At 37.4% G+C, this 14,310-nt stretch overlaps 1 protein-coding gene across 8 annotated transcripts in view; it reads left to right on the top strand.

The window, feature by feature from the left end:
* wnk2 (WNK lysine deficient protein kinase 2) overlaps positions 1-14,310 on the top strand; it is a 148,581-nt gene that overhangs the window by 123,423 nt on the left and 10,848 nt on the right. For 5 of the 8 annotated variants that reach the window (XM_052018418.1, XM_052018417.1, XM_052018416.1 and 2 more), the window contains one exon: positions 8,200-8,298. The exons of the other annotated variants lie outside the window; for them this stretch is intronic. In XM_052018418.1, the coding sequence (XP_051874378.1) occupies positions 8,200-8,298 (99 nt within the window). The remainder of the gene's footprint in view (positions 1-8,199; positions 8,299-14,310) is intronic. 8 annotated transcript variants of the gene reach the window in all.

The raw sequence follows: 14,310 nt of genomic DNA, 5'->3' as shown, positions 1-14,310 counted from the left end.
TGCAGTCTCTTGTGTCCCTTGTATACATTTTTACGTATCATTCGTTCTTTATGATCGTGCTGTTGCTTTTGCTGTAGAAGCAGGTTGGATGCAGCAAGTTTTCAGCAGAATATTGCATTTAAAAATGGTATAAGGAAACTTTGTGGTGATTCCAAATATAGAAAATATTACAATTACCATCCCCTTTAATTCAGGTTTCTGGACCCAAAAATAATACACTGTTCAAATTCCAATCCACATTTAAAGCTGCAGATAAACTTGCTTATGAAGTTGGATGTACTAAACTATTTTAAGAAGAAAGCACTTTAAAATAGAACTACATATAACCTCCAGTGGTCTCAGGATCGCATTCCGCATAAAGCTGTCAGTTAATCACAGCAGCCACTGTTCACACAGGGAAAGTAGTGGACGTATTTCTTAACATGTTAATTAGCTTCAAAAGAGATTGCTTATTTTAAAAAAAGCCAAGAAAAATCATTCTACTCTTCCTTAGATTCTGCAGGCAATTGCATGCTGCAATCATATTAACTAAGGGTTCCATTTTGTACCAAACTCCACAGCTGAACCAACTATTTTCTAGCTTGCCTCCATGAAAATCAGTTTTTCTACTGTTATGTAGCCCCACAGCTGCTCCTCTCCACCACCACCAATGAAAAGACTGTTGCTTAGGTGCTCAGTCCAAGGCAAAGGAATCTACTTTCGTTAAAATGAGCCGAACAAAGTAATTAGGGTGTGAACAACATGATTTTTCAATATTTTCACCCAAAACAAATCCTTGAAAAGGAGGAATGAAGGAATTATTCTATTATTTCACATTGTGGAGTAGAAATTGCCTCTGTGTAGTTTCTTTTAATATGGGGTACCATTGCATAACACCTACTTCACAAGCTTCACAGAACAAGTTCTTGATCCAGTGGCAAGGGGGACCAAGATGATTGGAGACCAGGCACTACAGCATGGATATTAATGGTGACACATGCATGTGGCATCTACATGTGTGTACTCATTTTACTCACGTGCAAACATTCACTGGCAGCCAGTAGGGAATGGTCCAATCCATGGTGACTACACTCTAGAATAAAGGCTATCTAAACTTCTAGTTGAGCTGTAGATGATGATTGTGTTTATGTACCCTCAGAGGTGGAGCTCTAAGCCATCAACACTCATTCACCAAAACACATGAAAGGATTGGCTTTGCATTGAAGGTCAACAAGAGCAAGGTCCTCCAGCAACCTGTGTCTCCTGCATCACGTGTCCACCTGACAATAAAAGTTCACAGTGGGACCATGGAAAATGTGGACCCTTTTCCCGTGCCTTGGGAACCACTTCTAGGCATAGGTGGACATCCATTAAATTCACCACTGCCTTCAGTGTGCCAGCAGTCTTTGGTCAATTGAGGTAAAGGGTATTTGAAGTTTAGGGCCTGGCACTAAATTCATGATCTACTGGGCAGCAATGATCCTGGTTCTCCTAAATGCCTCTGAGACCCGAACTACCTTCATCAGGCAAAAATACCACCAACGCTTTTTCTCCAAGATACTTCAAATTCACTGGAAGGAGAAGTGAACCAACATCAATGTCCTCTCCCAGGCTAGTATTTTCAGGATTGAGGTTACAGTTACTCTGTCAGCTACATCGAACAGACCACATCATTCACATGCCTGACTTAACGCTCCCACAAAATAGACACACTATACCGAGCTCTGCCATGGGAGGAAATTACCAGGCAGACAGAAAAAAGCTCAAGGATGTGCTCAAAGCTTCCTTGAAAAAATGCAGTGTTAGCATGGATTTTTGGGGAGCTCTGTCCCATATCACTCAAAATGGGAAAGTAGCATTTGGGATGATTTCGCAAATTTCAAGGCCGTGCTTTGGGAGCGCACAAAAACCCTGTTTATCTCTCAAACTACCCTCCCTCCCCCCAGTTGCACTATCATCTACCTCCTGCCTTCTCTGTGAGTCAGCAGTTCTGACATTGGCTTCATTAGCCATCTCAGAACCCATAAAACTGGAGTGGCAGCAAGTCATCCTTGATCTTGAGGGACCAAGGAAGATGGAGGTGTTAATAATACAAAAAAACATGGTTTTCTTGCAATTATTTTTTGATCGTAATTAATTCCAATACAATTTTATTTGCTCAACAGCTCTAATTTGTAGTAATTCAATGAAGTTAGCCTACTATTAAACTATGTAGTGATTCTACTGTCTTCTGTTGTCCAAAAAACAAAAACATATAACCACAACCCTGATTCTGTTGCTGTTATGCCATAGTGGATTCTCCAAGCTCTTAATGCTGACAAAGTATTTTTTAAGCTGTACTTAATGCAATGCACACTGTTGTGAGATGACTTCCTAAGCTTTAATCAGATCAGATATTGGATGAAAACTATACCCCTGAGTTAACTAGTACTTCTATCTAGTTGCACATCTAAACTATTTCGTATTATAGCAAAATTGGGAAGCATTAACTTGAACTCAGTTTGACCTTGAAAAATCTTTGGCTCATCTATATCCTGCTGATGTAAACATAGAACATTAAAAAAAAAATCACCAAGAGCAGATATAATAATTCTCAAGAAGTCAGAACTTGACTTGGTTTCTGATGGTTACTTGTAAACACAAAGCCTATCATGTTAAATGACAGACAAGTTGCAGAATGCTACGTAAAAGTTGTAATCAGAACAGCAGTTTTATCTTTGAGTTTAGAACTTTGGTTAAACACCATGAAATTCTAACTGCCATGCTCATCCTTCAACACAAAAAAAAAAGCATAGCAACCTGACGGAGGTGAGGGGGATTTCCGAATTTAAATGCCAGCTTCAAGTAGTATGATACCTCCTACTTAGAGACGTATCGAAAATGATAAATTTATTTTGGTTTGTTCCCATCCTACAGTTGTCACCAACATCTTAACCAGTATATGATTAGAACATAAAACAGTACAGCACAGAACAGGCCCTTCGGTTCACAATGTTGTGCCGATGTAGCTATTCCCTCCTACCTACAGAATGTTCATATACCTCTATTTTCCTCTCATTCGTGTGCACATCCAAGCCCTTCTTGAAAGCCCCCAGTGAGTTTGCCTCCACCACCTTATCAGGCAATGCATTCCAGGCATCCACCACTCAGTAAAAAAAACACACATACCCCTCACGTCTGTTCTGAAACTACCCCATCTCACCTTAAATGCATGCCCTCTGGTATTGGATAGCTCAATAATGGGGAAAAAGATATTGCTTGTCCACCCTATCTATGCCCCTCCTAATTTTATACAGCTCTAACAGATCACCCCTTAGCCTCTGCCGCTCCAGAGAAAAGACCCCAAGTTTGTCCAGCCTCTCCTGATAGCACATGCCCTCTAATCCAGGCAGCATCCTAGTAAACCTCTGCACCCTCTCTAAAGCCTCTACATCCTTCCTATGGTGAGGTGACCAGAAGTGCATGCAAAACTAAATGCAGCCTAACCAGAGTTCTATAGAGGTGCATTATAACTTCTTGACTCCTATACCCAATACCTTAATAAATGCAAGCATTCCATAAGCCGTCTTAACTACCCTGTCTACCTGTGTAGCCACCTTCAATGAGTCATGGCCCTGCACCCCAAGGTCTGTCTGCTCTTCAACACTTTTAAGAGTCTTGCCTTACTTATAAATTTAATGTAAAATAGCTCTACAAAAGTAACTGTCTTTATTGAGCACTTTAAAACAATTTTACTTGCTATTTTTATTTTCTGAATTTTTACTAGTCTTCTCAATCCAACTTATTTGTATTCAAATCTTTTCAATTTTCTGTCCATTTGATCCTTTCCCCTTTTAACTATGTTAATTTTTACATGTTAAAATGGAAATGGCCAGTCTATAATTGAGTTTGCCAGTGATGCAGTGGCAAATCTGGATGACCAAATTTAGTTTTGATCCTCTTGGGATTGACGTATTTTGACAATCCCAATTTAAAAATTATGAAACCTTTTACTTTACAAAGTGCTCCAGATTAAAATGTACCATTTTTAAACACAGCTGAAGGTTAAAGCATATTTAAAATGTGTAAAACCAGAAAATAGGACGTATATGTACCTTAAAGTATGCTTGTGAACTTGTGATGCATGAAAATACAGATATGAATGCAGCTTTTCTGACGAAGTGGTGAGGGTAGGAAATTCAATAATGTCTTTGAAGGTCAGGGGGCTATGATTAGACTCGTCTTGAGATCATCATTGCCTTGAACTTGAGTGACATATTGTTTGCCACTTAATCAGCAAGTGTGAGTGTTGTCCCAGTCTTGGTGTATGCAGACCTTGATTTGAAAATGCAAACAATCACCGTCATCAGTAATCCTTTCCACTTCTGACCAGATAATGGAAAGAGAATCATTGTTAGACCAACTGGAAGTAGTTGGGTCTGGGACATTGTTCTGAGAAATTCCTGAAGTAATATTCTGGAACTGAATAATAGCCCTCCAGCAACCAACTATCTTAATGCTAGAGATAACTGAAGTTAATGAAGAACTAACCCCCCCCCCCCCCCCCCACACACACACACACCCACCAATTTCCATTAACTTCTGTTTTACCAGGGTTCCTTATTACCACACTTGGGCAAATGCCATCATTCTCATCTTTTTCATCTCGTTTCTGGAATCCAGCTGTTTGAGTTGTCCTAGTGGAACACAATGAACAAGCTATTTGTGAGTAAGCACTAACTTAGGGAGCAAATTTGGCACCATCATATTGATGATTGCAAATAGGTTGATTGGCCAATATTTGGTTAGATTGGATTTCTTTCCACTTTGTGCAAACAAAACATAATATGGACAGTATTCTACTTTGTAGGAAAAGTCACAGTATTATTGTACTGGAATAGTTTGACTAGAATTGCAAATAGTTCTGGAGTTCAGGTCTTCAGCAGTATAACTTAGGTGTTTCAAGGTCAATCTTTTCTGTATTGTTATAAGCATTTCTTGCTACTTGAGATCAATCAAATTTGGCTCAGTGGGGACCATGGGAGGTGAAGATGGATCATCCTTCTGCACAGCTTGAAGATTTCAAATGCTGTAGCTTTGTCTTTTGCACTTGTTAAATTTGAGGATAAGTAGACTCTGGAGCAGCTGCTTCCTCTGAGGTAGCATTGTAGAGCTTTGACTTGATCAGTGGCGTGGGATCATTAGTATGCTGCAGGAGCTGTTTAGCATGTATTCAGTCTTTTAGCTTCACTGGTTGGTACTCTAGTATTCCTGATGTCCTTATTGGTATGCTCTTCCACACTATTGAATCAGAATTCATCTCCTAGCTTAATGGTAATGGTAGGATGAAAAATATGCTAGACCATGAGGTTATAGTCGATAGTAGTTCTGCACCTTCTGATCCATGGTATCTCCACGGGTATTCTGTTTTGAACTGCTATATCTGTCCTGAATCTAAGCTGTTTGTACTAAATCAGTGACACAGAGCACAATGAAGGGCATCCTCAGTAAGAAGATGGGGCCTTTGCTAAATAAGGACTGTGCAGTGGTCTCTCCTTCAAAACCCTCGTTGATTAATGTGTCTGTGGCAAGTAGATTGAGGAAAAGCTTGTGGGTTTTTATTTCATGTTGGTCCCCTTGTCAACAGCCACAGTCTGATTTTGCAGCTATGCTGTTAACACATGGCTCACTCTGCCAATGGTGACACTGTCCATATAATGAATATTGAAGTCCTCCAACAGAGCACATTCTGTGCTGCTTCCAGGTGGTGTTCAATGTTAAGGAGCACTAGCTGTGGAAGCACAGTCTTTGGTTATCAGAAACTTCCTTGTCTATGATGTACTGAGGATTCTTGATATCAAGACTCAATGTTGGTGACTTCAGGTCTACTGCTTCCCTACTTATGCCACAGTGCTGCCACCTCTGCTAGAACTTTTCTGTTGACGGTAGAAGACATGTGCAGGAATGTGATGAGAGGCATTGGCTAAAAGTCATGATTCTGTTCATTGCCTAGCTTGTGGGACTGCTTCAATTTTGATGTAAGTTCTTCAAACTTTGGGTTGCATTTATTTCTGAATCTGATGCTTCAGTCTGTGGCAGGTGGTCTGTTTCTCATGGTGGTTTTTAAACATCTGACTGGCTTGGTAAGTCATACCATTAGGGTATTTAAGGGGTTGACTACTTGCTGAGTGGCTGGAGCCTCACATAGAATATATAGTGGACTGGTGGATTTCCTTCCCAAAAGCCTATAAGCTTTTGTCAGGATCCAGTACTGCTGATAGTAGCTTTTTATCCAGCTGTATTTAGTTAATTGTAAATTTCCCAGCTTCCATTGTGTGATTTGAACCAGATCACTTCACAAGGTCTCTCAGTCGTGCAGCAAAATAACCATTGCATTACTGTGTTGCTCTAGAGACTGATAAAATATTGCAATACTACCTAAAATTAATATGACATAGTTTCCTTGGCACCATGGTAATTTATTAGATTGGATTTCCTATAAGATACTGAATTTGAGCAAAGCAACAATAAGTGATTCCAAGTTACATTTAATGTGTATTTCCAGTTTATTGAAATGATTTAAAGCAAAATATTGATTTGCCTGTTTATCTTGCTGAATATAAAGAATAGTTATGCTTAATATTGAATAAAAATGTCTCCAAATCAATGTGTTCTAAAGTACATAATTAAAATGCTTTAACAGTACAGTAATCTAGCAACACTGTATTGGTGTAAAGTTTCAAGGCACCACAGAACTGCAAGATTTCATTTGCAAAGTGATAGCCCAATATAGCAAGCTACTGATATTGGACAGCAGTGGAAATTTGGATGCTGAGGGAATCAACATATGGAGTTCAGCAGGAAAGTGTAGGATCAGCTATGATAGTAAATTACAGATCTGGCTCAAAAGGCCAAATGGCCAAATCTTGTTTCTTTATGTTCTTGCTGGATTTGGTAGCCAGAAGTGAGATACTGTGCAGAAAATAATCGATCTGAACTACTACAGCCATTTTTGACAATTTTAAATGCCATTACCGAATGGTGTTTATCTGCATGTATTTTTATCACAGGAAATAGTGTATAATTTGGGAGAAGTAAAAAATGACACATTTCATTGCTAGGAATAATAAGACTAATTAAATTTGCCATAAGATTTTAAAGTTGTAAATATTACTGATAATTGTTTTGGGTTGTATAGTAAATAGCCTCAAAATGCTTGTGTTTTATTCACTTTTAATGGTTTCTGATATCTAAAGCATATAGCAGAAAATTTACTTTTAAATTGTTAAGCTAGATTGTAGCAAAGCTGGCCTGCAGCATCCTCCTCCCCCAACCCCACCGCCCCCAAATCCCCTCACCCCCACCAATTATCTAGTTATCTGACCCAGATTCAGAGGATCGATCATAGTGACCCTCTGCATCTGGGAATCGGATAGTGAAGGGATTGTCACCCTGCGGCTCTATCCCAGAAAGTCCAGACAGCCTTTGACAGGTTTATGACTGACAAGCTAGCAGGATTCTTCAATTTTTTAATATATCCGATAGTCCAGGATGTTTAAAACTATTAAAATTGCTGTACATAGAAATTTACAGTATTATACAAATAGGAGGATAGGAAGGCTGCAAAAGAGTGAAACCTATGGAGGAGCATTGAATCAAACTCAATTTCTGCATTAAACCATGCATGTGTGGTGTTGCTGATGTTGCTTATTTCATGGTGTAATGATGAATGCTAAGTTTCCTTATTGCAAAATTCAGTTCAAAGTGTTTCAAAATGTTTAAAATCCTTTTTTAAGAAATAAAATTTGCAAAGTGGTTATGTTTACAAGTTCACTAAAATCAAATTTAACATCTTTTAATCTTAACTGATGTTATAACCATTGCTTATTCTGATCTGGCTCAACATTTAATAATAAGGTAGCAGATTAAGATGAAATAATGTGAAACACTCTTAGCAGATGTCCAAAGGAACCTATTTGTGTTCAGTAAGTTTTCAGTAGCTATTTTTCTTAGTTTTTAAACCTTGTTGATATGAAAGTTAAATTTGCTTTCCCCTCCCCACCCCATTACATCTATTTGCACATGATCAATTTTATTTTTTAACTATAAATTTTTTCTTGTATTTAGTAGTTAAAAACTGTAGATGTTATATCCACCCAGCTAAATTATTTACAATTTTGAGTCACTACTACAAATACTTTACTAGTGTCTTGTTTTTTTCCCCTTTATATTCATTTGCAGGCTGGACGGTTTTCCACCAAACGTCTGAGAGAGTGACCTATAAATCTAATAGCAAACCTCGTACCAGATTCCTCAGTGGACCTGTGTCTTTGTCCATCTGTTTGTATTTGTTCTTTTGTATTTAAACTAATCATCCCATCTTCTCTTGCTGTCTTAGTCCATTTTATATTTCTGCAGGAAGCCTGCTTTATTAGCCCATTTTTTAAATTTATTGGTTATCATTGCACATTTTCATTTCATATACAAATGCTTTAGTGCACTGCTTTTGGCTCATCACTAAATACTAAAGGCATATGTGGAAGAGCTCATCTTCTGTTCATAAAATGATATCAAGTTTATATGGAAAATTTATCGAGTGTACCAAAGCTTTTGTATTTTAGTGTAATTTGTTTTTAATTAGTCTTTTTAGTTTTCTCAAAATATTACAAATATACAAGTCTGCTCCCCTAGCATCTTATTTCACCAAAAATGGAGAACTCAGAGCTCCTCTAGAAGACTGGTCTCTTTCACACATGTTTCGACAATGAAGACTTGCATGTAACAAGCTGGATACTTAGCTGTGTATCTCCTTGATGCAATACTAGGAAGGTCACTGAAGGCTACAACTCCTGTTTAAGGACTGTTGAATATTTTAATATTTTTACACTGTTGTATCTTTGAGATGTCTGCATGTGAAAAATGCTAAAACACCAGTGCTCCAGTTAGTGTTCAATAGAATTGCCTAACATGGTTTTCAATAAGCTTTGTGCAGCTCATTCATTTGAATATTTTCTATCCATTTATCACAGTTGTAACCATGCCATTATTTTCCTACTAGTTTATAAATTGTTAAGCAAAAGATATTTAGGATGTTCTAATTAGTGTCTTATGGGTTACAATTATTTCCGTGCTAGATATACTTTGCCATGAAAATCCTGGCTGGAGCACTAGAACTGATCCAGTTATGCTGTTGTGTAAATTTCCATAATATTTATAAAGTGATTTGTTTAAAGGCCACCTTTTTTTAAACAAAAAGAAAAACCACTGTTCTTCTCCTCAAAACTCACTTTAATTTTTAAGGTGACTTTACTTTGAAAAAAAACTTTGTGCTCTCAGTGCTTGGAAAAACGTTTAAGTTCTCAGAAACAGCACTAGTATTCAAGGACTTGGGCAGGTGCGTGATAGGTATTGGGCATTGTTAGAGACATCCAGCCTGTGGTTGTGAACACCAACTTACAGGGTTAAGAGCAAAGACTATATGCAGTTGCCTCTTCAAATATTATCCGCAGATGAGTTGGTGCTACATAGCAAAAGCTGGTGTTTACCGTGTTTCTTGTACTTAGGCAGCCATCTGTATTTCAGCAACTTTGACTGCACATTGAACTCTTCTTGTTGTGACTCCCACCTTTGAAATTGAAAACTAAAATTTTACAATGGGCTGATTAATCTTCACCAGCTACTTAACTGAAGGCATCACAAGAGTTGCAGCTTAACACAATGCAGGAGTGGAGCACCTTTCCCTGAGATTGTCAATTATTTAAGAATTTGGAACATCTGTTCTAATTTTATTTTGAGCACTATGAATTATTAATGCATAAAGTCTGCATAGAACAGTAATCTTTAAAAATATTTATCAAGCAATATTCCTGCATTCAAAATGTTCTAATTGCAGTTATTTTCCATAATTAACTGACAATTGGTGATATTTTTCCAGTTATTGTACAGGATTTAAGTGGCACTCTGAGCACATAGTTTTGTATTCCATTTGTGAATTACAATTTGTTTAGTTTTCTTAATTAGCATTTTAAAAATTCTTTATTCCATGAATTCTTTAAAAATTGCATTTGTGTATTGGTTTTGAATGTATAAAGGTATATTGTCCTATCAGGTCCTGAAGGCCATTGAAATTATGTAAAGTGACAAATATTTTGAGACCATTTTTGTTTTAAAGAAATGTCCAGTTAAAGTTTTGGCATTAATTTAGACTAGATCACTTCTCCTGCTACTTAATTTCTTGGGTATAGTAAATGCTTTGAATGGTATGTGGTTATGAATTATGGTTTTCATTGCAGATTTTTATTGAAAATCAGTTTTAGATTTTGATCAATTGAAAATCAGTTTTAGATTTTGATCATGAGTGCATGGTATTTTCCTAATGAAATCCCATATTAAAATATCAGCTTTATTGCAATTCCAACTTATTACTGAAAGTCAGCTGTGGTAATGGTAACAAATACACTAATGTATTCATACATTATTATTTTTGAGAAAGTTAATTGATTTATTTCAGCAGTACTATAGATTAATTTAAAAATAGAGTTCCAAGATTTTTCGAAGCAAGAGTGAGCGAGTGTAGGAAGATGACTGGACTGTGCAACATTAGTATCTCTTCGTTTATGAAAGAGAACATGTAGATGTTGAAGTAAAATAGATGTGGGGGGGGGGGAAGGAGCTTGATGAGAATGTGGGAAGAATAAAAATGGAATTAATGTAGGAGTAGTATAAATGCGTAGTCAATGGTCAGTGTGGACTCTGAGCCGCAGGGCCTATTTCCATACTGTATCTATCTCCGTAAGAAATCTGAAATACATCTAGAAATGCTGGGAACATTCTGCTCAGGCAGCATCCACTGAGAAGGTGGTAGTATTAACATTACGTGTTTTATAACTATTTGTTAGAACCCTGAAATGCTAACTCTGCTTTTATCTTTCTACTGATGCTGATTAAGCTTTTGAATGTTTCCAGTGTTTTCGTTCTTGCGTAATTTCACAAATACCCTGACAGTAAATGTTGCATAGTTTTTCATTTGTGTATCATATGGGGTAGTTGCTGACTCCAAGTGAAGTCCAAGGGGTGTTGGAAATTGAATCCAGTGCACATGTTATACATCACTTTTAGGCACCAAAGCACTCCAGGTGAGTGCATTAGCCTGTGATGGCCCTGACTAATTTCATTCTTGGGACAGCTGTTGGAAAGTATTGGTACAGGTAAGCTTTTTAAATTATTTTCCCACAGCAGATAATTGTATTTACCAGAGGAGATTTCATATTTGTGCAAGATTTCTTTGAAATATTGCCTTCAAGTTAAATAATTTAATAAGGTTCTTTTTAACATATAGAACATGCTTCCCAGTCTACTGATATATTTAAGATATTAAGATACTTATTAGTCACATGTACATCAAAACACAGTGAAATGCATCTTTTTGCATTACTGAGAATGCGCTGGGAGCAGCCCGCAAGTGTTACCACTCTTCTGGCACCAACATAGCATGCCCACAGCTCCTAACCTGTGTCTTTGGAATGTGGGAGGAAACCAGAGGAAACCCACGCAGATATGGGGAGAACGTACAAATCGCTTACAGACAGCGGCAGAATTGAACCCGGGTCGCTGATGCTGTAATAGCGTTATGTTAACCACTACAGAATTATTTGTGCTATGTGAATGAATATCTAAAAGTTATCATTAAATGCAATCTAGTGTTCATCCATGTATAACAGATTCCTAGAAATTCAAACAAACTCCTCCATGCATTTGCATACATACACATGGGGCCATTGAATGCGTGCAGTGGCATCAAACGATGTGCAAAGCACAGCTGATGATTTTTAACCATATGTACATGGTTTTTGAACAAACTGGGTTTCCCTCTTTTGGAACAGGTCTAGTGGCAACAGAATATTTTCTAATGTTGTTGAATTTTATTTATCTCAACAGAAATTATCACGGATGGATGCCTGAGGTGGACTGAAATTTAAGTACTTCTCTATCCTGCCCCCAACTCCACCCCCCCCCCCATTGTAATGATACGCCTGGATAAAAATTCCTGGTACCAAGTCATATTAGCTTCCTGCAGAACTTAACAGAAAAATAGAGAATACAAATAACTGTAATTCTAATAGTAATCACTCTTTTCAAAAAGTGGGATCAATTTGAGCTATAATGCATCAAAACAACATGATAATTATGTATGAAAGAGCATTAATTTTATGCATTCACATTTAACCAGGTATTAACAAATTTACTGTTTCTACATTATTTATTTCCTTTATTCGAAGCTAACATTGTAATTGTATCAGATGTTTAATGCTATCATGGGTAGGATGGATAATAGCCAAAAAAAATTAATTGTCCTTAGCATTTTGGGTTTCTATCAATGCTGAATACATCATAGACCAAGCAGAAACAATGGAAGATTGTGGCTATGGTACCACAGTCACATGTAGCAGATAGAGGGCTTGCTCCTTGTCAGCACAAGTGATTGGCATAGTGAATCATTTATCTGATCCACAGCTGAAGGCAGTATATTAAGCTCCTTTCACAATATCATCAGCTGCTGTGGAATTTCTAAGTAGCACTTGAGTGAAAGTGAACATGGTACATCACTTGGATTATTATACATAACCATTAAATCCCAGATTACTTTGGTTAGAAATTTCTTCATGCATTATCGTATTTGACATGTGGCATTTCTTGTGTTAAATACAATGTTAATTATGCCTTATTAAAAAGCAAGATACTGCAAATATTGGAATCTCAGCAGATGAAGCAGTATCATTGGACAGAGAAAACCAACTAATGTTTCCAGTCAATAACCTTTGATCAGAATTGAGTAAAGTTAGAAATTAAACATTTTATGTTACAGAGAAGGGCGAGGGCTGGAGAGAACAAAGGAAATGTCTATGGAAGTGGACACACTTAGTAAAAAGATGACATAACGTGGTTGATCATATCCAAATTACCATTTAGTTATTCATTCAATATTCACATTTTATGATAGTCAGTAAAAAAAATTACTTGTATTACTGCTTCTGGGTCCATTAATAACTTCTGGAAGAAATCTTGGATCCTTCATGAATTTGGAAAGAAATAAAGTATGCAAAGTTGGTTTCCAAGAGATACTGTTCCTTCTAAATGACTGATAACTCATGTTCTTCCTTGCCCACCCCCCCCCTGCGCTCTATACTGAATCTGTCTGCTGCTCCCTCCTCCCCCTCTGACTGCCTGCCTTGCCCCCACCACTCATCTCTCCCTGAGAGAAATTCTGTTCCCTGAGCACTTGCGTGTGATTTTTATTTAAACAGAAAACCATGTATATCTTTGATATTTAAAAATTGATTTTTTTGGGTTTTAATTTTAAGCGTTTTTCTTTATAACATGTGAATGATCATCTTAAAATAAGTCTATGTCCATATCTTTAAATTGTGGTGTGTGTGATATTAAAATAACAGGGTACTGCACTTTCCCTTGTGTTTAGTTGATTGGTTCAGATTCTTCTCAGAATCAGATTTGCCATCATTGACTTGTATGATGTGAAATTTAATGTTTTGTGGCAGCAGTATGATGCAAAGACTTAATTATTATAAATTACAAAAATAGTGCATTAAAAAAAAAGGAATAACGAAGTAGGGTTCATGGACCATTCAGAAATCTGATGGTGGAGGGGAAGAAGTTGTTTCTGAATTGTTGATTGTGGGTCTTCAGGCTCCTGTATCCCCTCCCGATGGTAGTAATGAGAAGAGGGCATGTCCTGGATGGTGAGGGCCCTTAGTGATGGATGCCTTAGTTCTGTGCTCATCCTAAATGTTACCCTGTAGAAATTATTAAATGAGAATTTTCTTTGGCCTTGCCTACTTTTGCCTCTTCTGAATGTCCCTCCTTTGAGGGATAGGGAGCTTTTAGACTGTCCATTGACAGAGGAAAAGAACGAGTGTGTTTAAGACCCAGTTGACTATTATTTATTTTCATTGTGTTTGAACAAGAAGTGGATGATCCTGTGCACAAAAGACAGAACTGCTTTGAAGATTCAATTGTCTGCACTGACTATCCTTAGTATGGTTCCAGGAACACGGAGCTTTCCTTGTTTCCTGCATTCTGGTTTTCAATACTTTGACGTTATCAGCAGAACCAATGCTGAAAGGTGCTGATCTCTATTTGTCAGATTGCTCCACTGCAGATATTACTGATGAATGGTGCTGCTCATTCTACAATATTAGCAAAATCTACAGTTATCCAGATCTCCTTGCACTGCCTTGTGCAGTGAAGCAAATTGCTCACTAGCATGTTCGTTGTGAATACTGTACTGTGCAGTTTTGGTCTCCTCACTTGAGGAAGGAAGTACTGTCTTTGGAG

This window comes from Pristis pectinata, chromosome 6 (assembly GCF_009764475.1).
Source record: "Pristis pectinata isolate sPriPec2 chromosome 6, sPriPec2.1.pri, whole genome shotgun sequence".
NCBI classification, from domain to species: Eukaryota; Metazoa; Chordata; class Chondrichthyes; order Rhinopristiformes; family Pristidae; genus Pristis; species Pristis pectinata.
This window is presented reverse-complemented; position numbering and strand designations above follow the sequence as displayed.